General features: G+C 43.9%; 1 protein-coding gene and 1 non-coding gene across 2 annotated transcripts; one reads left to right on the top strand and one right to left on the bottom strand.

Moving 5' to 3' along the window:
- Nucleotides 1–826: 826 nt before the first annotated feature.
- Nucleotides 827–1,501, top strand: LOC148140743 (uncharacterized). Its single transcript, XM_087978917.1, has one exon. It carries the CDS (start codon nucleotides 827–829, stop codon nucleotides 1,499–1,501), a length of 675 nt encoding a protein of 224 aa, XP_087835043.1.
- Nucleotides 1,502–19,239: 17,738 nt separating this feature from the next.
- Nucleotides 19,240–19,311, bottom strand: trnae-cuc (transfer RNA glutamic acid (anticodon CUC)). The gene has a single exon. It is a non-coding gene; the product is annotated as a tRNA-Glu (tRNA).
- Between the last annotated feature and the right edge of the window lie 2,464 nt (nucleotides 19,312–21,775).

Raw genomic sequence — 21,775 nt, 5'->3', positions numbered from 1 at the left:
ATAAGGAGGAAAATGTGAAGAGAAAGAAAACTGAATTTCACCTGGAGTTGCATGAAGGAAGCCCGAAACCCACATTTGACCATTCAGACAGGTTTGAGTCAGCAGGGTCTCTTGTTCGAGGGCAGGGTCATAAAAACGGCAGCCAACTTGTATGATGGGAGAGGGAGCAGTCTGGGTTTCAAGACACAAGTGACCATTGACTCGTTGACTTTATTGTCACTTTGCAACTGGGGTTGGAGCATTGAACTCAGACAGAAGAGGACAAAGACAGAGAGGAGAGAAATTTTGAAGAAGTGTGACAGATTGAAATCTCTCCAAAGGGACAACAGAAAATGTATGGGATGAGTGCTTACAGTTTTGAGGAAACAATAGGGGAAAGAATGTTCCATAGAAACTAAACATGCCTGCTCTAAAATTATGTTTTGTACCTTGATTAGTGATTATTTTTAACCTCTTTTCACAGGGACATTGGAAGAAAAGCTGAGATCAGAAAACTCATAACACAATGTCATATCCAGATTTGAAAGTATTGCTTGACGACAAACAGATCCTGGTTATTCTCGGCATTTGAATGTGAAAGGAGATACGTTTGCTCCGCTTGCCTGTTCAAAACATTTCAATCATCGATGTGACTGAGATAACACCAAGATCCAGACACCTGACTGAAAATGTTCCAATGCATTGACTGTGAAAAGAACTTCGACTAGTTATCATTCCTGAATAAACATTTTAACATTTTCAGCAGGAGCAAATGTACATTTGTACTTTGTGTGGACAAAACTTCAACTCATCATCCAACCTCGAGAGTCACAGAGCCGCCCAGACCATGTTGCGACCATGGAAATGTGGGGACTGTGGGAAGGGATTCAACTACCCATCTCAGTTCGAGATACATCTACGTAGTCACACTGGGGAGAGGACGTTCAGCTGCTCGCAATGTGGGAAGCGTTTTCGAGAATCATCTAACCTGCTGAAACACCAGCAGCTTCACACTGGCAAGAGGCCATTCACCTGCTCCGTGTGTGAGAAAGGATTCGCCCAATCCTCTCACCTGTTGACACACCAACAAGTTCACACAGGGGAGAAGCCATACAGTTGTTCTTATTGTGTGAAGACATTTACCCGTGCATCCAACCTTCTGAAGCATCAGCGAATCCATACCGGAGAGAGGCCGTTCACCTGCTTTATTTGTGGGAAGGGATTCACTCAGTCTTCTAACCTTCTAACTCACCAAGCGGTTCACACTGGGGAGAAGCCATTCACGTGTTCGATTTGTAGGAAGGTATTCACCCAGTCCTTCCACCTGCTGACCCACCAGCGAGTTCACACCAATGAGAGACCTTTCAAATGCTCTGGCTGTGTGAAAACCTTTGCACGTTTATCGAACTGGAAGACGCACCAGCGAGTACACACTGGGGAGAGACCATTCACTTGCTCCGTATGTGGGAAAGGATTCACTCAGTCATCCAACCTGCTTAAACACCAGCAAATTCACAACTGATTGCAGGGGATGGGCCTTGCTTTTTTCACTGCTGGTATTCACATCCACAACTGAACCGCATTCTGACAGTTGGGTTTTGTTTCTGCTGATGGAACTAAACTCCAGCCCGGTCACATTGCTAAATTAATAAATAAAGCTGCTTAATCAAATATATTTGACTCTGTATTGCTCATGGCCCACAGTTGGATATTCAAAGGAGAGTGTCAACGATGTAAATGTCCTCCAGCATACAAAATAAAGAACATGTGCATGCTGAGCATAAAGTGGTGTATTTCTCAGCATCTCTCCAAATGTCTCTGAAATTCCATTGTGGTTAGTTTCTTCTCTTGGAGATAACCCTGGGAGAAGTTTCTGTTTTAATGGAGCCCCCCCTTTGTTTTTGTAAATCTGGGATAAAGATTAACATGATTTTAAATACTTGCCATTCGAATTTAGCAGGTCTCATCAGTTATATGCAGACTGAGCCAAAGAGAAAGTCTGCTGCCAGTTTGGATTATTCCCATCTCTAGTCTGCAACAACTCTCACGAGACAGAGGCTGCCAAGCATTTCAGGAAACTGAAGTAGCACCAATCCTTAGATGAGAAGGGTCGAGGTTCTTTCCTTTCTCTAACTTTTCTGATGGTCATGGACTTGGAACACTGGAGTTTCACTGCTTCGGAGCTTTTTCTGGCCTGTCCTCACTGCTCTTGAGATTCCCACACATTGTCATGTTGAGACACTGTACCTTGTATATGCTCGTGTGCCACTGTGCACCGGAGATGTATTAATTATAAGCTTAGGTACTGAATGGCGTTTTGATCAAATGGGTTATTTTGTCCTGAAGGATGTTTGTGGAGTTGTATTCATCCAGGTTTGTGGAGAGTACCCTGTTGCACTTGTGAGTTACGTTTCGTGATTTTTTTGAGTCAGGCATTGAGTAACTCTTCACAGAATCTCAGCTTCTGACTTCATTGTGTAGCTACAGAAATTCCAAGGCTAGTCAAGGTAAGGCCCCGGATGACCTCATGAGATGCTGCCAAGTTCAATGTTGCTGACTTTGACATCTCAACATCATATTCAGTTCATGAAAACACCAGGTAATACAGCTTTGTCTTCACTGTGTCAGGGAATGTGTGTCTCTCTCTCCAAACTCCTGACATCGTACCGGGTTCACACTGCTGAAAAGCCATTTACCTGCTCTGTACATGGAAAGGGATTCTATCATTTCTTCCACCCATTGAAATGTCATTGAATGTTCTTTGTCACTTCGCCCCTTTGTATCTTATTGCTGTGCTAAACAATTGGTCTGATTGATCTGTGTGCATTGTGAGTTAACAGTAAGCAAACTACAGAACACCATTTGATCTGCACCACCATGATCATATCATGGTTATAACTCTTCATTGTGGCCACCGCCATTTTGTTTTTGCGATATTTTGCTATCTGCCGCACCTGGTCAATGAACACAATGAGGAATCAGTTGCAGAAAGAAATACATTTGTCAGCAAGACATATTTGCACTTTCCAAATCTCATGCCCTTATAAATCTTACTCCAGAAATCAGATCCACCTCTTCCATCTTATGGTTTATTGTCTTTAACTATCACTGATAATCATTTACTTTCACACTTACATTCAATTCCTCAAGAGAGCTCCAGAAGAGTTTGTAATCTGCAGAAGCACTAGCAGCTTTGTACTGGAGCGAATTCCTTAATTTGTTGCATTGGTGGGAAACGTTTCACCCATGATAATTAGCTAAAATAGTTAAGAGGCAGCATTGTTTTGGAACTCTGGGAAAAAAATCAAAACAGCAGCAGTTTTAAAAGGGAGAAGCACATAGTGAGGACAGTGCAGGAGAGAGAGAGAACCTGCACAGTTACTGCCTTTGCTGTTTTTGAATTCATGTGCCGCTGGACATCGGAGTGCATCTGGGAAAATTAACAAACGGTGAATTTTACATCGAATCTTGGAGGAACCAGTTTGCACGAAGTTCACAACATAATCAGATAAAACAACAATTAACTTAAGTGTGTCCAAGAGAAAGGCTGCATTATTCAGCACAGTGGATTCTTTCTTGATTATATATTTTTGGAGCGAAGTCTCTTGATCAAACTTAAATTAATAGCTATAGCTGATATTTTAAACTGGTGCAGTGTTTTGTAGAGGAATATGACTGTGTTATTTTCTGGGTCTGTAGATTGTGAAGGAACAAAAATGGCCTTTGCAGTGATATGTACTTCTTGTCAGATGTGAGAGTTTAAAGAGAATTTAAGGGTTATTATTAAGGATTATATCTGCCGTAAGATTTGCATCGAACAACATTTATAAGTTCGAATGGATAAGTTGAAGGGAGAGACAGAAGGGATGAGGAGTTTGCAACAGCAACAGTATGTGATGGATGGCAGTATTAGCAAGGGGGCAAAGTCTCAGATACAGTCACATAGATATGTTAACACCAGCAGGATAAGAGAGGTAGGCACCGAGGGCAGGAGTCTTTTGTGGACATACCCATTTCAAACAGATATGCTGTTCTGGAAAATGAAGGGGATGATAGATTCTCAGGGGAATGTAGCACGAAAAGCCAAGTTTCTGGTATTGAGACTGGCTCTAATGCAACGAGGGGTACGTCAGCTTCCAAGAGATCAATTGTGTCAGGGGATGCTGTAGTCGGAGGTACAGACAGAAGTTTCCGTGGTCAGCAGAGAAAGAAACAGAATGGTGTGTTGTTTCCCTGGTGCCAGGATCAAGGATGCCTCACGGGGGAGAGGGGCCAGCAAGAGGTCATTGTCCACATTGGAACCAACGATATTGGAAGGGAAAAGTTTGAGATTCTGAAGGGAGATTGCAGAGAGTTAGGCAGAAAGTTACAAAAGGAGGTCCTCAAGGGTAGTAATATCTGGATTACTCCCAGTGCTATGAGCTCGTGACGGCAGGAATAGTGGAAAAAGCAGAAGAATGCATGGCTCAGGAGCTGGTGTATGGGAGAAGGATTCACATTTTTGGATCTTTGGAATATCTTTTAGGGTAGATGTGACCTGTACAAGAAGGACGGATTGCACCTAAATTGGAAGGGGACTAATACCCTGGCAGGGGAATTTGCTACAACTGCTTGGGAGGATTTGAACTAGTAAGGTGGGGGGTGGGACTCAGGGAGGCAGTGAGGCAAGAGATCAATCTGAGACTGGTACAGTTGAGAACAGAAGTGAGTCATACAGTCAGGGCAGGCAGGAACAAGGTAGGACTAATGAATTAAACTGCATTTATTTCAATGCAAGGGGTCTAATGGGGAAGGCAGATGAACTCAGGGCATGGTTAGGAACATGGGGCTGGGACATCATAGCAATTACAGAAACCTGGCTCAGGGATGGGCAGGACTGGCATCTTAATGTTCCAGGATACAAATGCTACAGGAAGGATAGAAAGGGAGGCAAGAGAGGAGGGGGATTGGTGTTTTTGATAAGGGATAGCATTATAGCTGTGCAGAAGGAGGATATTCCCAGAAATATATCCAGGGAAGTTATTTGTGTGGAACTGAGAAATAAGAAAAGGATGATCACTTTAGTGGGATTGTATTAAAGACCCCCTCAATCGTCAGAGGGAAATTGAGAAACAAACTCGTAAGGAGATCTCCGCTATCTGTAAGAATAATAGGGTAGTTATGGTAGGGATTTTAACTTTCCAAACATCGACTGAGACTGCCATAGTTTTAAAGGTTTAGATGGAGAGGAATTTCTTAAGTGCGTACAAGATAAATTTCTGATTCAGTGTGTGGATATACCTACGAGAGAAGGTGGAACACGTGACTACTTTTGGGAAATAAGGCAAAGCAGCTGACTGAGGTGTCAGTGGGGGAGTATTTTGGGGCCAGCGACCATATTCTATTCATTTTAAACTAGTGATGGAAAAGGAGAGACCAGATCGAAAAGTTTGGATGGTATTAAGCAAGAACTTTTGAAAGCTGATTGGAGGCAGATGTTCACAGGTGAAGGGACGGCTGGAAAATGGGAAGCCTTCAGAAATGAGATAACAAGAATCCAGAGAAAGTATATTCCTGTCAGGGTGAAAGGGAAGGCTGGTAGGTATAGGGAATGCTGGATAACTAAAGAAATTGAGGATTTGGTTAAGAAAAAGAAGGAAGCATATGTCAGGTATAGACAGGAGAGAATTAAGGAGCATCCAAATGGTTTTTACAAATATATTAAGGACAAAAGGGTAACTAGGGAGAGAATAGGACCCATCAAAGGTCAGCAAGACGGCCTTTGTGTGGAGCCACAGAAAATGGGGGAGGGAGTAAAGGAATATTTCCATTTTGGTGGCACGGTGTCGAAATGGTTAGCACTGCTGCCTCACAGTGCCAGATCCGGGTTCAATTCCCGCCTCAGGCGACTGACTGTGTGGAGTTTAAATATTCTCCCCGTATCTGCATGTGTTTCCTCCGAATGCTCCAGTTTCCGCCCACAGTCCAAAAATGGTCAGGTTTGGTGAATTGGCCATGCTGAATTGCCTGTAGTGTTAGGTGAAGGGGTAAATGTAGGGTAATGGGTCTGGGTGGGTTGCGCTTCAGCGGGTTGGTGTGGACTTGTTGGGCCGAAGGACCTGATTCCACACTGTACGTAATCTAATCTAAGATTTTGCATCTGTATTTACTGTGGAAAAGGATACGGAAGACAGAGACTGTCGTGAAATAGATGATGACATCTTGCAAAATGTCCAGATTACAGAGGAGGAAGTGCTGGATGTCTTGAAACAGTTAAAGGAGGATAGGTACCCACAACCTGATCAGGTGTACCGGAGAACTCTGTGGGAAGCTAGAGATGTGATTACTTGGCCTCTTGCTGAGATATTTGTATCATCGATAGTCACAGGTGAGGTGCCCGAAGACTGGAGGTTGGTTAACGTGGTACGACTGTTTAAGAAGGGCGGTAAAGATAAGCCAGGAAACTGTAGACCGATGAGCCTGACCTCAGTGATGGGCACGTTGTTGCAGTGATCCCTGAGGGACAGGATGTGCATATATTTGGAAAGGTAAGGACTGATTTGGGATAGTCAACATGGCTTTGTGCGTCGTAACTCATGTCTCACAAACTTGATTGAGTTTTTTGAAGAAGTAACAAAAAAGATTGATGAGAGCAGAACAGAAGATGTGATCTATATGGACTTCAATAAAGTGTTCGATAAGGTTCCCAATGGGAGACTGATTAGCAAGGTTAGATCTCATGGAATACAGGGAGAACTAGCCATTTGGAAACAGAACTGGCTCAAAGGTAGAAGACAGAGTGTGGTGGTGGACGGTTGTTTTTCAGTCTGGAGGCCTGTGTCCAGTGGAGTGCCACAAGGATCGGTGCTGGGTCCTCTAGCTTTTGTCATTTTCATAAATGATTTGGATGCGAGCATAAGAGGTACAGTTAGTAAGTTTGCAGATGGCACCAAAATTGGAGGTGAAGTGGACAGCGAAGAGGGATACCTCAGATTACATCAGGATCGAGACCAGATGGGCCAATGGGCTGAGAAGTGGCAGATTGAGTTTAATTCAGATAAATGCAAGGTGCTGCATTTTTGGAACGCAAATCTTATCACGACTTCGACACTTAATGTCAAGGTTCCAGGGAGTGTTGCTGAAGAAAGAGACCTTGGAGTGCAGGTACATAGCTCCTTGAAAGTGGAGGCGCAGGTAGATAGGATAGTGAGGAAGGCGTTTGGTATTTTTTCATTTATTGGTCAGAATATTGAGTACAGGAGTTGGGAGGTCATGTTATTGCTGTACAGGACATTGGTTAGGCCACTGTTGGAATATTTCATGCAATTCTGGTCTCCTTCCTATCAGAACGGTGTTGTGAAATTTGAAAGGGTTCAGAAAAGATTTTCAAGGATGTTGCTAGGTTTGGAGGATTTGAGCTATAGAGAGACGCTGAACAGGCTGGGGCTGTTTTCCCTGGAGCGTCGGAGACTGAGGGGTGACCGTATAGAGGTTTACAAAATTATGAGGGGCATGGATAGGATAAATAGGCAAAGTCTTTACACTGAGGTCAGGGAGTCCAGAACTAGAGGGCATAGGTTTAGGGTGAGTGGGGACAGATATAAAAGAGACCTAAGAGGCAACATTTTCATGCAGAGGGTGGTACGTGTTTGGAATGAGCTGCCAGAGGAATTGGCAGAGAATGGTACAATTGCAACATTTAAAAGGCATTTTGATGGGTATATGAATTGGAAGGGTTTGGAGGGATATGGGCGGGGTACTGGCTGGTTGGACGAGATTGGGTTGGGATATCTGGTCGTCATGGATGGATTGGACCAAATGATCTGTTTCCATGCTGTATATCTCTGTGACTCTCTGACTCTAAATGGGATACTTGCCTTTATTAGCTGAGGTACAGAATTTAAGAGCAGGAAAACGTAAGTGCCGGAATTGTAAAAAAAGTGTTCATTAAGCCACAGCGGGAGCATTTTTCCAGTATTTGATCCACATTATAGGAGAGATGTGATTGTACTGGAGAGGGCACAGAGAATTTTCCAAGACGATGGCACAGCAAAAACACTGTGCCTGAGCTTCTGGCCCAGGACCATCAGCTTCTGTCTGCATTCAGATTCATACAGTCCAACAGGGCTAGTGTTAGCTAAGGGGTAAATGTAGGGGTATGGGTGGATTGCGCTTCGGCGGGTTGGTGTGGACTTGTTGGGCCTAAGGGCCTGTTTCCACACTGTAAGTAATCTAAAATAAAATTCAGATACCCTCTCAGTCTTCTAAACTCAAGGGTATACAAGCCCAGTCGCTTCAGTCTTTCAGTGTAAGGTAATCCCGCCATTCCAGGAATTGACCTCGTGAACCTACGCTGCACTCCCTCAATAGCCAGAATGTCCTTCCTCAAATGTGGTGACCAGAACCGCATGCAGTACTCCAGATGTGCAATTTCTGGGAACCTTCCCTACTGTCCACAATAACTTCTATTTTAATGACATCTGCAAACTTATTAATTGTGCCTTGGACATTCTCAACCAAATCTTGATATAAATGACAAACATCAATTCGCCCAGCACCGACCCCCGAGGCACTCCACCAGTCACAGATCTCCAGTCCAAGAAGCATTCTACCACTATTAACCTCTGCACAAATGCTCATGACATCTATGGCACATTTGGATATACAATTGGAATGACAAACCATACCGGTCTATTGCTGAAATACTGTAAAAAGGACAGGAATAGTTGGGTGGATGTTGACCTGCAGATGAGTGAATGGGTTAAAGTTTTTTTTTGTATTTGCTGTAGATAGAGTCAAAGAGTCCAACAGCATGGAGGCAGCTCCTTTGGCCCAAACTGGTCTATCCACTCTAACCCCATTTCCCTGCACTTAGCCCACACCTTCTCAACCTTTCCTATCCATGTATTTGCCCAAATGTTAATGCACCCGCCTCAACCATGTCTGCTGTCAGCTTATTTCATGTACCTACCACCTTCTTGAACCTAAAACTAATCCCCTCTCGTCGACAATTCCCAACTCTGAGTGCATTCAGAGCTGAAAATGTGTTGCTGGAAAAGCGCAGCAGGTCAGGCAGCATCCAGGGAACAGGAGAAACGACGTTTCAGGCATAAGCCCTTCTTCAGGAATGAGCCTCATTCCTGAAGAAGGGCTTATGCCCGAAACGTCGATTCTCCTGTTCCCTGGATGCTGCCTGATCTGCTGCGCTTTTCCAGCAACACATTTCCAGCTCTGATCTCCAGCATCTGCAGACCTCACTTTCTCCTCTGAGTGCATTCACCGTCGACATGCCTCTCATAGGCTTATACACCTCTACAAGGTGCCCCCTCAGTCTCTTATGCTCTGAAGAAAAAAAATCCTAGTTTGTCTAACCTTTCCCTATAACTCTGTCCATTGTTTCCAGGCAACAACCTGGTAAATTTCTTCTGCAGTGTTTCCAGTTTAATACTATAAAATCAGTGACGTGCTTCTGAGACTTTATAAAGCTCTAGTTAGGTCCGATTTATAATACTGTGTCCAATTTTGTGCCCCACACCTCAGGAAGGACTTACTGGCACTGGAGCATGTTAGTGGAGATTCACACTGATGATCCCTGGAATGGTAGGCATAACATATGATAATCGGCTGAGGATCCTAGGATTGTATTCATTAGAGTTTAGAAGGTTGAGGGGAAAGCAAAGAAGCTTGGAAGATAATACTTGGCTAAGAAAGGGTGGATGCTGGGAAGTTGTTTCCCTTCGACAGGGAGATTGGGACCCATGGGCACAGCCTTAAAATTAGAGGAGGACAATTTGCAATGGAAATGAGGAGACATTTCTTCAGCTAGAGAGTGGTGGGCCTGTGGAATTCTTTGTCACGGAGCATAGTGGAGGCCGGGACTTTGGGTGTCTTCAAGGCAGAGATTGATAAATTCTTGCTGTCGCAAGTATAAGGGTTACAGGGAGAGTGCGGATATGTGTAATTGAAACGCCCATCAGCCATGATTAAATGGCGGAGTGTTCTTGATGGGCCGAATGGCCTGACTTCCAATCCGATGTCTTTGGTCTTCTAACATCCTTCCAGTAACGGTGACGAATACTGATCACAATACTCCAAGTACGGCCTCTCCAACGTCCTGGACAACTGCAATACACCTTCCCAATGTCTACACTCAATGGCCTAGCTGATAAAGGTCAGTGTGCCAAAAGCCTTCTTCACTGCCCTGATCTCTATTATTCCTCTTATCCGCTGACACGCCACCCAGTTCACATTGGTACACCTGATGAAGGAGCGACGCTCCGAAAGCTAGTGTGCTTCCAATTAAATCTGTTGGACTATAATCTGGTGTTGAGTGATTTTTAACTTTGTACATCTCTTCTCGATGCAGCAAGAGGTTATCTCAATCTTCCCAGCGCTGTGTTTTATAAGTGAACCCTCGGCAAGCCAAAGTGTCACGGTTGTTGTGTGGCGCCGTGATTGTATAGTGTTTAGTACTCTGCGTTGTGGCCGCAGCAACCGTGGCTCGAATCCGAGTAATTGGACATTTCCATTTTGACGTAGTTTATACACTGCCACACCTGGCAAAAGAACACGCCATGGGAAGAATAAAGATATGTGATGGCAAAACCTGTTTGACGCCCTAGAACTCGCGCCCTCGCGCGTCTGTACTCCCTCTCAAACCTCACCCTTTTCTCATGTTTTCTTTTCCTCGCTCTAAATCACTAGCACTCATTTATTTTCATTCTTTCATTACATCTTTACTTTCGTGCTACATCACCTAAGGGAACAGTTTCCATTTATTTCCATATTTATGCTTCCATGTGTGTTCTGCAATGATCGCAATGCCTCCAGGCTCTCAAAACCAATCACAACATTGTCATCAAACCAGCAGATAAAGGAGGAGCAGTTGTCATTCAGAATAGAACAGATTACTGCAAGGAAGTGTACCGACAACTGAACAACCAGGAACACTACAGGCAACTACTAGCTGATCCGACACCTGATGAAGGAGCGTCGCTCCAAAAGCTAGTGTGCTTCCAATTAAACCTGTTGAACTATAACCTGGTGTTGTGTGATTTTTAACTTTGTACACCCCAGTCCAACACCGGCATCTCCGAATCACGCTGTTCTTTGGACTGTGTGGCTCAATCCCACCGGCTATGCAGTGAAACCAATCGATCTCTTTAGATGTGCGTGATATCCAGACAGATGAGCAATGCACCGACAAACTGGTGGAGAGTTCAATATCAAACTGCCAGTCATCTCCTTTGTTGAAATGTGCAGTCGCAATGGATAGACGATTATCCAAAATAGAAAAAATGTTGCAGTAAGTTAGCCCTGAGAAAATGTTATTGGCATTAGCAGTTTTCGGAAATGCCGACTTCAAAGCAGATGTGAGTAAATATGAGCACTCATGTATGAGAAACGCTCAAGGAGTTCTCCCCTTGAGTGAAGTTGTCTGGAGTTCAAGATGATTCTGTAGCAACGTGACCAGAAATTGCTGTCAGCACTGATAAAGTGTCACTGTACTCGAACTCTATTTCTTCCACAGACGCTACCAAATTTGTTGAGTTTTGACAGCAATTTCCGATTTCCAGCTTCCGCGACTCTCCATTTTATGGTTCATAGTGAACACATAACATTAAAGAAAAACAGAAACTGCCGGGGATCAAAATGATGTGGAGAACAGACAACCGTTTCTTACTCACTTACTAGCTGAAATTATTTGTATTGGGCCGAAAGATTATTTTAAACACCTGTATCGTTAAATTGTCCCATCTTCCCTTGGTCTGAAATCTAACCGAATTTGAAGCTGATTTCAATACTTTGCTCAAATCGAGGAAAGTTTCTTCACTGTCCACTCCACCTCCAATTTTGGTGTCATCTGCAAGCTTACTAACTCTACCTGCTATGTTGACACCCAAATCATTTATACAAATGACAAAAAGCAATGGGACCAGCACTGATCTATTTTATATAAATGACGAGAAGCAGAGGCACTGGTCACAGGCCTCCAGTCTGAAAAGCGGTTCGATCTGGTGGGCACACGACAAACTGACGCAGTGTGGCGTTCAACAAGAGGAAAACACGCCCCTGGGTGGGCTCGAGCCACCAGCCTTTCGGTGAATAGCTGAATGCGCTAACCGCTTGTGCCACAAAGACGAATTACGATCTGCCTTACTTCCTCTAGTCAGAATAAAAGCGTAGATGTCCAGGATACAGCGCTCTGAAAGTTCGTGTTTCCAATTAAACCGATTGGACTATAACCTGGTGTATGCGTTTTAACTTTATCCACTCTCGTCCAACACCGACATCTCCAAATCATGACTACACTCAAGTTCTCATTTAGTCAATGTTGTATGTACTTTTGTATTACTTCCTGACCGAAATGAAAATTCTTTTCATGAGGCAGATCAATTCCTATTATGGAAAATAAAGAACATGAAAGCATGGGAAGGGTTAAGCCTGACGATCAATGGCAATCTGTGGTCTGTGGAAGGCAAGATGGGATAAGCACAGTGGAACGCTCTTCCACCAATTAGCAGAGTAAGGTTAAGGTTAACTCAAGAAATGAAGCAAGTTTCTCTATTAACTGTTAGTATGACAGGATTGGGACCAAGAATATTTGGGACATGGCATTAAAATATCGAATTAGTAGTTAGTAGAGTCAGCTTGAGACAGGAGACTATTGTAAGAGATGGTCAGGCAGCATCCAGGGAACAGGAATTCCTGAAGAAGGGCTTATGCCCGAAACGTCGATTCTCCTGTTCCCTGGATGCTGCCTGATCTGCTGCACTTTTCCAGCAACACATTTTCAGCTCTGATCTCCAGCATCTGCAGACCACACTTTCTCCTCTATTGTCAGAGATAGAATAGATAAATGTCTATCATTACAGTCTGGAATAGACGATCACTGTAGCAGAGCTGATAATAAATATCTAATCATGACATTAGGAAAACATTAAGTAGGGTCTGGAACGAAAGACCATCGTGCAAGACTTAGCACTAAATATCTAACCATGACATTAGAATAACATTAAGTAATTAGAGGTTGGGGGAATGGGTGGATTATTCTTGGAAGTGTTGGTATGCACTTGTTGGGGGAAGGACCTGTTTCCATACTGTAGCATATCTAATCTTAAAAAAACCCACTGCATCAATGTGGATTTTACCAGTTTGCTATTTTCCCCTCCCCCAATCTTATCACGTTCCAACCGTCCAACTCGACCCCATCCTCATGACCTGTCCTATCTGTCCATTTTCCCTCCTACCTACCTGCTCCAGCATCTTTTCTGACCTATCACCATTACCCACACCTCAATCTACCTATCCGAGTCTCATTTACCTATCCCCCTGCCTCAGCCCACTCCAATTTATCACTTCACTGTCAAGGCTCCAGGCCACATTCCTGATGAAGTGCGTTTGCCCAAAACGTCGAATCCCAATGCCACTCTCACCCTGATGGCCACCTATGTGTGTGGCTGCATCAAGCTGTGCATGGATCCACGGTACGCTAATATCAGGTGTCAGGACATACTGAAGTTCTACCTGTCCCTGGTGTTGCGAAGGATGGGCCTGGCCTCGCTGTGGAATGCTCCAAGTAGTTGGACCGTTCCGTATCACCTGTCCTTCCTGGAGAAATCTATGAAGAAAAACACCTTTGACTGCAAGTCCATCAGGAAGTGGTCAGCACATAGTGTCCTTGAGGCCCTTCGGGAAAAGGAAAGGGATCCTGTCGAATAGTTCCCTGGGCAGACTGTCAAAGTCATTTGGCAGAATGCCTCATCGCCTGAACTTTACAACAAGCACCAAGACATGACTTGCCTGGTGTTGAGAAGGGCTCTACCTGTGAGATCCTTTATGCACGCCCGGACTCTCAGCCGCACTGCACGCTGCCCACGAAGCGGCTGCGGCGGGGATGAGACTGTCACACACCTCCTTCTGGAATGTGCCTCCGCAGAAGAAGTCTAGAGAGGAATGCAGTGGTGTTTGTCGAGGTTCGTCCTGAGCAGCACCGTAACGCGGAAATCCGTGCTCTACGGCCTGTTCCCCGGGACCCACACCGAGACGAATATCAACTGTGCCTGGAGGATTATCAACTCAGTGAAGGACGGTCTTTGCTCTGTCCAAAACTCTGTTGATCTTCCAGCTGAAGAAGCTGAGCCCGACTGGGTGTTGCGGACTGGCACATTCCAAGGTCCAGGACGACGTGTTGAGGGACATGCTGAAGCTTGGGGCAGATGCCACCAAGGCGCGGTGGGGAAAGACTACCATGTAAGGTCTGCCTGCCAAAGAACAGGGGGCCCACGCAGTAAGTGGGCTCTGCTGACACCTCAGCTAAATATATGGGTAGTAAACGTACAGACCTGGAAATATGGTTGATTTCTCGATCTCTGTGTGCAAAGTAATGGAATGTTTACGTATGTATGGCATGACCAATTGTACAGATCATCAAAATATTTTATGCATAAAGTATATTTTTGAAATAAAAAAGACCCTCCTGTTCTTCGAATGATGCCTGACCTGCCGTGCTTTTCTAGCACTACACTCTTGGTTGACATAAGCACGACGTCACTCAAGAAACCATCTCATTGCTTTCACACTCACACGAAAGTCTGTCATGGCGGAAACAAATTACTGCAGATGCTGGAATCTGCAATGAAAACAACAAAACCTGGCATCACAGCGGGTCAGGCAGCATCCATGGAGAGAGACCAACGTTTCATCAGCGTCCTCCCGTCTTGAAACGTTAGTTTGCTGTCTCTCCATAGATGCTGTCTGAATCGCTGTGATCTCCAGCATTTGTTGTTTTCAGTCTGTCATGGTAGAGTTTGCTGAAGGTCAAGATGAAGTAATTAGTGACTACACATTTACATTTTGCTTCTTCCTCCAGATCTGAGTATCCTGTTACAATCCTGCTTGTAATAAGTTTAAGTAGTTGCTTAATAAGTGGAGACATTTGTTGTTAGAACACATTGTATCAGTTGGCAGACAACGAGTCATGTACAGGAGTGACAACCAGAAAAGTGTTGCCTCACACAGCTGATCAGCATTTATTCCCTATTTTTCACACTTTAAATGTTAAACATTACTCTTGCACGGGTGGAACGACTCAGTGGTAAATTGAATGGATTGGCAAAGCCAATGATTTTTTTTTCTCCCAGAAGTTCGTATTCCGTTCAGAGAATCTTTGCAGTAATCCCGTGTTTCCGAATGAACGAATCCGGTTCTGAATTTCTTGTTTGGTCTCTCATAGCCCAGTTCTTAACGGAGGCTAACGCAAAATTGTTCCTGTGATAGAACATATGAACATCTTGGGACCACCAGCAGTTTTCTTGTTCCGAACAAATAAACGAATCAACAACAATCGTTGGCAAATAATATGATTTACATTAATTTGGCGTTAATTTATATTCATCTGTTACACAACAGTTGTTCTTTATTCCCCTGTATAGTTTACTCCAAACGTCTCATTCTCAACGTACTCCCGCGGATCCTACCCAAGTGTGGAAAATAACCAAAAACAAATTTACCGATTGAAAACGTTTTATGTTTATTGTATACTTCCATTTGAAGTTTCCGTTGTTTTAAATTCGCAGCTGGTGGGGATATTCCTCCTGAGTCGACATGTAATCTTGTAAATTTCAATGAGATTTGAATTCGATTATGGGAAGGAAGCACAGATCAGCAATTTTTGCCTATTGCAATTTATCCTGGGTGGTGCGTCCCCTCCTTGACTCTCTGCAGCCAAGAAGCAAAAATTACATACAGTGCTCTTAGCATGACAATTCCAGTCTGGCAATTCGCCACACCATTGTTCTGTCATTCTCACATTCCGATCATTTAATCTGAACGATTCAAATCCTCTCTCCTGCAGCATTCAGAAAAACCCCTTACTGCATTAAATCTGCCCATTCCATATTTCACCAGCTCTGATAAAGAGTTATCCAGACTCGAAAGTTTAGCTTTATTTCTCTCAATGGAAGCTGTCTGACTCGCTTGTAGTCTCCAGTCTTTTCAGGAGAGATTCCAGCATCTGTCCTAAGTTGCTCCAGGATTGCTGCAATACAGGTGCAAAACAGCAGAGCATAAGAAGATAGCACGAACTGATCTCTCAATTGATGAATGATCATCTTCCGGTTTTCTTGCGGTGATAACGTTTGTGGATAATTTCCTTGGGATTGAGTGCACAACAATTCATGGTGGTGTTTTTAGCAAGAATGCTCAAATTCGTACACACGTCCTTGAGTGGACTCAAACCACCAACATTGCTATGAATGCCGCACCTGAATAACCGATTGCGCCACAAAGACTTTGTAAGCAAACCTTGCCTAGGGGATACTCATAGATATCTTGGAAACAGGTTTATGTGGCCGCCGTTGCCGCCATCTTCGTTATAGCCATTTAATGAATCGTTACCGAAATATTCACAAGGTTTTGAAACCAACATTGCACTTTATGTCCTGCTGTGCAATATTGGGAATTGCCTCAGTAATACAGATTCATTAATTTTGTGGAGACGTTCGGCGTAAATGTTCCAGTATCTCAAAGGAGAAAGAAAAATGAACAATAATGAAAATAAAGAACTGCTGGAAAAACTCAGCAGGTCTGAGAGCACCTGTGACACGAGCAGTTCTGAATGAGGAATAGCGAACTCCGAAACTTTAACTTTGATTTCTCTCTATAGGCACTCCCAAACCTGCTGAGTTTCCTCCAGCAAATTTTGTTTTGATTAGAAAGAAAGGTGCACGTAAGCGCCCATCAAGAGTTACAGAATTGGCATCTGTTTTTTTTCTTATGTTTCAATTCTCTCTCCTCCTAACTAGCAATATTTCCTTTCTAAAATCTCGCCTTAAGTTACTGATTCAAACAGACTGCTGCAAGTTTTTTCTACAGATTTCATATGCAGTGGAAAGCTACTTCAGTTGTTGTGCAGTTTGAATTAGTGGAGGCAAAACAATGCTCAACACACTGCTCCATTTGAGAGAAGTTTCGTCTGAATATGTTTCTCCCAGTGTTGGACATATTTCCGACTGTAGGAATCGCTACATATCCCGCTCCAGCTGTGTTCTCCATATGTATATCGGCGGGAATGTGCATATGTGCCAGGTATCGCTCCTACCAGCGTCGTCTGCCTGTGCAAGAGTATGGACATTTTGTGAATGAATGAGTGTCACATTCTGGGAAAAAAGTGTTTGCAGGAACGTGTGGTTAAGTGACCTCCCCTCTCCACCTTGCCCTTCACCCCAACAAAACACACTGCATTCACAGAATCAAGTTCAAAATCACAGAAGCACAAATAAACCTGTTGGACTATAACCTGGTGCTGTGTGATTTTTAACTTTGTCCACCCCAGACCAACATCGGCACCTCCAATTCACAGAATCAGTGTGGCGATTTCCTGAGATGGGACGAGGGTTCCGAAGGAGGGTAAGATTGTCATGATTCTCGAAAGGAAAATATGAAAGAAAACGACAAGTACCGGAAATATGGGGCAACACTAGTGACCATTGTGGGGAGAGAAGTAATTCTTCTTCGGAAGAGGAACAGATTCGTGAGTGTAAAGTTTTAGAAATTGATATTCCTTTTTTCCCCTCGCATAAAGTGAATTATGAACTGTGAAACGGGCATGAAAATAAATATGTGCAAAGTACTCGATAATGCAAAAGGTTAGGTGTATACACCTGTATTTGTTAACCCCTGGAATTACAGGCCAGTTAGTCTTACTTCGATGGTAGGCAAACTAATGGAAAGGTTACTGAGGGATAGGATTTATAAGTGTCTGGAAAGACGCTGCTTGATTCGGGGCAGCCAGCACGGATTTGTGAGAGGTAGGTCTTGACTTACAAATCTTATTGAATGCTTTGAGGAGATGTCCAAGCATGTGGATGACGGTAGAGCAGTGGATGTAGTGTACGTGGATTTTAGAAAGGCATTTGATAAGATTCGCCATGGTAGACATATGCAGAAAGTCAGGAGGCATGGGATAGTGGGAAGTTTGCCCAGTTGGATAGAGAACCGGTCGAAGTCAGAGAGCGGTGGTACATGGTAAACATTCAGCCTGGAGCTCAATTACAAGCGGTGTTCCGCAGGGATCAGTTCTTGGTCCTCTTCTGTTTGTAATTTTTATTAATGACTTGGAGGAGGGAGTCGAAGGGTGGGTCAGTAAATTTGCTGCCGATACGAAGAATGGTGAAGTTGTGAACAGTGAGGAGGGCTGTTGTCGGCTGCAAAGGGACTTAGATATGATGCAGAGGTGGGCTGAGGAGTGGCAGATGGAATTCAACCCTGTCAAATGTGAGGTTGTCCATTTTGGAAGGACAGAGAAGAATGCGGAATACAGGGTTAACAGTAGGGTTCTTAGTTAGGTGGAGGAGCAGAGGGACCTTGGGGTCTATGTTCATAGATCTTTTATAGTTGCCACTCAGGTGGATAGAGCTTGTAAGAAGGCCTATGGTGTCTTAGCGTTCATTAGCAGAGGGATTGAATTCAAGAGTTGTGAGGTGATGTTGCAGCTGTATAGGAACTTGGTAAGGCCACATTTGGAGTACTGTGTGCAGTTCTGGTCGCCTCATTTATGGAAAGATGTGGAAGCTTTGGAGAGGGTGCAGAGGAGATTTACCAGGATGTTGCCTGGAGTGGACAATAGATCGTACGAGGATAGGTTGAGAGTGCTCGGCTTTCTGTCATTGGAACGGCGAAGGATGAGGGGTGACTTGAAAGAGGTTTACAAGATGATCAGGGGAATAGAAAGAATAGACAGTCAGAGACAAGTTCCCCTGGGTACAACAGAGTGTTACAAGGGGACATAAATTTAAGGTGAAGGATGGAAGGTATAGGGGGGATGTCAGAACTAGATTCATTACCCAGCGGAGAGGTGGGGGCTTGGAATGCGCTGCCTGTGGGAATGGAAGAGTCAGAATCATTGGTGACCTTTAAGCGACAATTGGATAGGTACATGGATAGGTGCTTAAGCTAGGACATCGTGTGCCGAAGGGCCTATTCTGGGCTGTATTGTTCTATGTTTTATGTTCAATGTTCTTTGCACTGTCACCGTCTCCCACCCATCTCGCCACAAGCTCTCCTGAAATCTCCCTCCACTGATCCAACACTTTCGCAGTCGACAAATTTTTCTCCTGGGTGACAGCCGACGCCGGAGATGAAAGTGATGAAAATTGATGTAGCACGAGATCACCAACCAGATCTTTGGTAAACATTTGGTTTCATAGGCAGTAATATATAAAAGCTGGAATAGTTACATGAAAACACATTTACACTGTCGATACCTCTTCAAAAACTGAGTTCCCTGACCGGGAATCGAACCCAGGCCACGGCGGTGAAAGCACCGAATCCTAACCACTAGACCACCAGGGAGTAACGTAAGCAAGCGTCGTCTCAATGCCATTTGCAGTGAGGTCAATGTATCGAAACGCATCGAATTTGTCATGTTTTAATTGTTTTATTTCCATGCGTTGGATATTACTTTTTTGTTATGTCTTGCTACAAATCTATTTCATGCCGTCTGTGTTTGAAAGCTGCATTTGGCTTCATTTAAAGTGCTTTTTTGAAAAAAAAAACATAATTGTCATCACGATATTTCACTAATTTTCGTTGGGACAGGAAATTTGCCGTCATTATCTAACGTGAATCATGTGAATTCAGTCATACAGCATTTTGCTGGATTTTTTAAATGTCCTCTGAAATCGCCTGTCAAGCTCCTGGGGTGTTTCAAACCACTGTAACTAAGGCCATTAAACGATGGACCATCGGTATTGAGCTAAATATAGTTCATGATCCTAATTTAAATTTAATGACTTTGTGGTCTACTCTGACTTCAGACACTTTTTACAAAAAAAATTCACTGATGAACCTGGGAGTGTCACTGGCTAAGCCACTATTAATTGCCTGTTCTTAGTTTCCCTTCAGAAGGCGATTTTGAGCTGACTGAAATTACATTAGATTCGCTACATTGTGGAAATAGATCTTTCGGCCCAATAAGTCCACACCGACCCGCCGAAGAGTTACCCACCCAGACCCATTTCCGTCTGATTAATGCACCTAACACTACGGGCAATTTCGAATGGCCAATTCACCTGACCTGCACATCTTTGGACTGTGGGAGGAAACCAGAGCACCCGGAGGAAACCCACGCAGACAGGGCGAGAATGTGAAAAATCCACACAAACAGACTATTGCAATCCATGTGTTGGAAGGAACATATTTTGCCATCAGTGAAGAAATTCCAGGATTTTGGCCAACCAATATTGAAGGAACCGTGATACATTTTTTAAGTCAGGGTGCTGACAGGCTTGGAGGAGAACTTGCAAGTGATGGTATTCCAATGTAGCTGCTGCCTTTGTTCTTCTATATGGTATTGGCTTTGGATAAAGAAGAAGGTGAGGATCTTTGGTGAACTTCTGAAACACATTTTTGTAGATGGTGGTGGAAAGAATGGATTTTTGTGGATGTGGTGCCAATCAAGTGGTCTGGTGTCAAACTACTTCTGAGTGGTTGGAACTGCGACCATCCAAGCTTGTGGGGAGTGTTCCATCATACTTGTCACTCGTAACTGATGGTCAGGCTTTGGGGAGCCAGGCAGTGAGTTACGTGCAGCAATTTACAAGCCTCTAGTTTGTTTGTTTTTTCAGCCAGCACAATTATCTGCCTCGTCCCATTCAGTTTCTGGTCAATGATAACCTTCAGGATGCGGGTAATGCGGGATTCAGTGACGGCAACATGTGAGAGCATTGGTTAGATTGTCTCTAATTGGACATTGTTATTGTCTGGCATTTGCAGCATGAATGTTGTTTGCCACTTACCAGCCAAAGTCTGGCTACTATCCCGGTTATGACGTATGTGGACATAAACTACTTAAATATCTGAGGAGTTCTGAATGATGCTGAACATTGTGCAATCATCAGAAAACATCCTCACTTCTAACCCTGTGAGTGAGGGAGTGCCATTGATGAAGGAGTAAAATAGGATTGGTCCTTGGCCACTCTCTTAAAGAATACCCACAGGGATGCTCTGAAGCTGAGGCGACTGACCTCCAAAATGTGATCGGTACGACTCCAACGAGTACAGAGTTTTCTGCTGGTTCCCATTGATTCTTCTTTTGCTTGTGCTCCTTGATGTCACATTTGGTCAACTGTGACCTTGATGTCAAGGCTGTCACTATCAGCTCACTTCTGAAATTATGCTTTCTTGTCCACGTTTCAAGCAGGGCTGTAAATAGGTCAGGAGCTGAGTGGCCCTGACAGAATTCAAACTGAGTTTCACTGAACCAATTATTGCTGAGCAGATGCTGCTTGAAAGCAGTGTTCATGACAACTTCCATCAATTTACTGATGACTGAGGGTAGACTGATGGAGTGGTAATTGATGTTATTGGATTTGTCCAATGTTTTGTGTACAGGGCACACCTGAGCAATTTCACATGTGTCATTAGATGCCAGTGTTGTAGCATATTCGAACAGGTGAGACAGGACTGTTGCACAGATTTTCAGTACTAATGGTGAATACGTGCCACAGACATTGCAATACCCAGTACCCCATTTGATTCTTGATATCACATTGAATTGCCTTCAAACTAGAATCTGTTAAACTGAAGACTTTGGAGGAGGCCAAGATGGATCATCCACTTGACAATTTCAGAGGAAGATGGTTGCACATGCTTCAGCCTCATCATTTACACAGAAGTGCTGGGTTTCTGCACTACTGAGGATGGGATTTCTGTGAGCCACTTCCTCCAGTGATTTGTTTAATTGACCACCACTGTTCACAACTAGATGTGGTGGGACTAAAGAGCTCAGATCTAATCCATTGGTTGTGAGATCACT

This window comes from Chiloscyllium plagiosum, unplaced genomic scaffold, assembly GCF_037043375.1.
Source record: "Chiloscyllium plagiosum isolate Xiang-an unplaced genomic scaffold, Cpla_swu_hap1 HiC_scaffold_35, whole genome shotgun sequence".
In the NCBI taxonomy this organism is placed as follows: Eukaryota; Metazoa; Chordata; class Chondrichthyes; order Orectolobiformes; family Hemiscylliidae; genus Chiloscyllium; species Chiloscyllium plagiosum.
The sequence above is the reverse complement of the archived record's forward strand: the minus strand, read 5'-3'. Positions and strand labels throughout refer to the sequence as shown.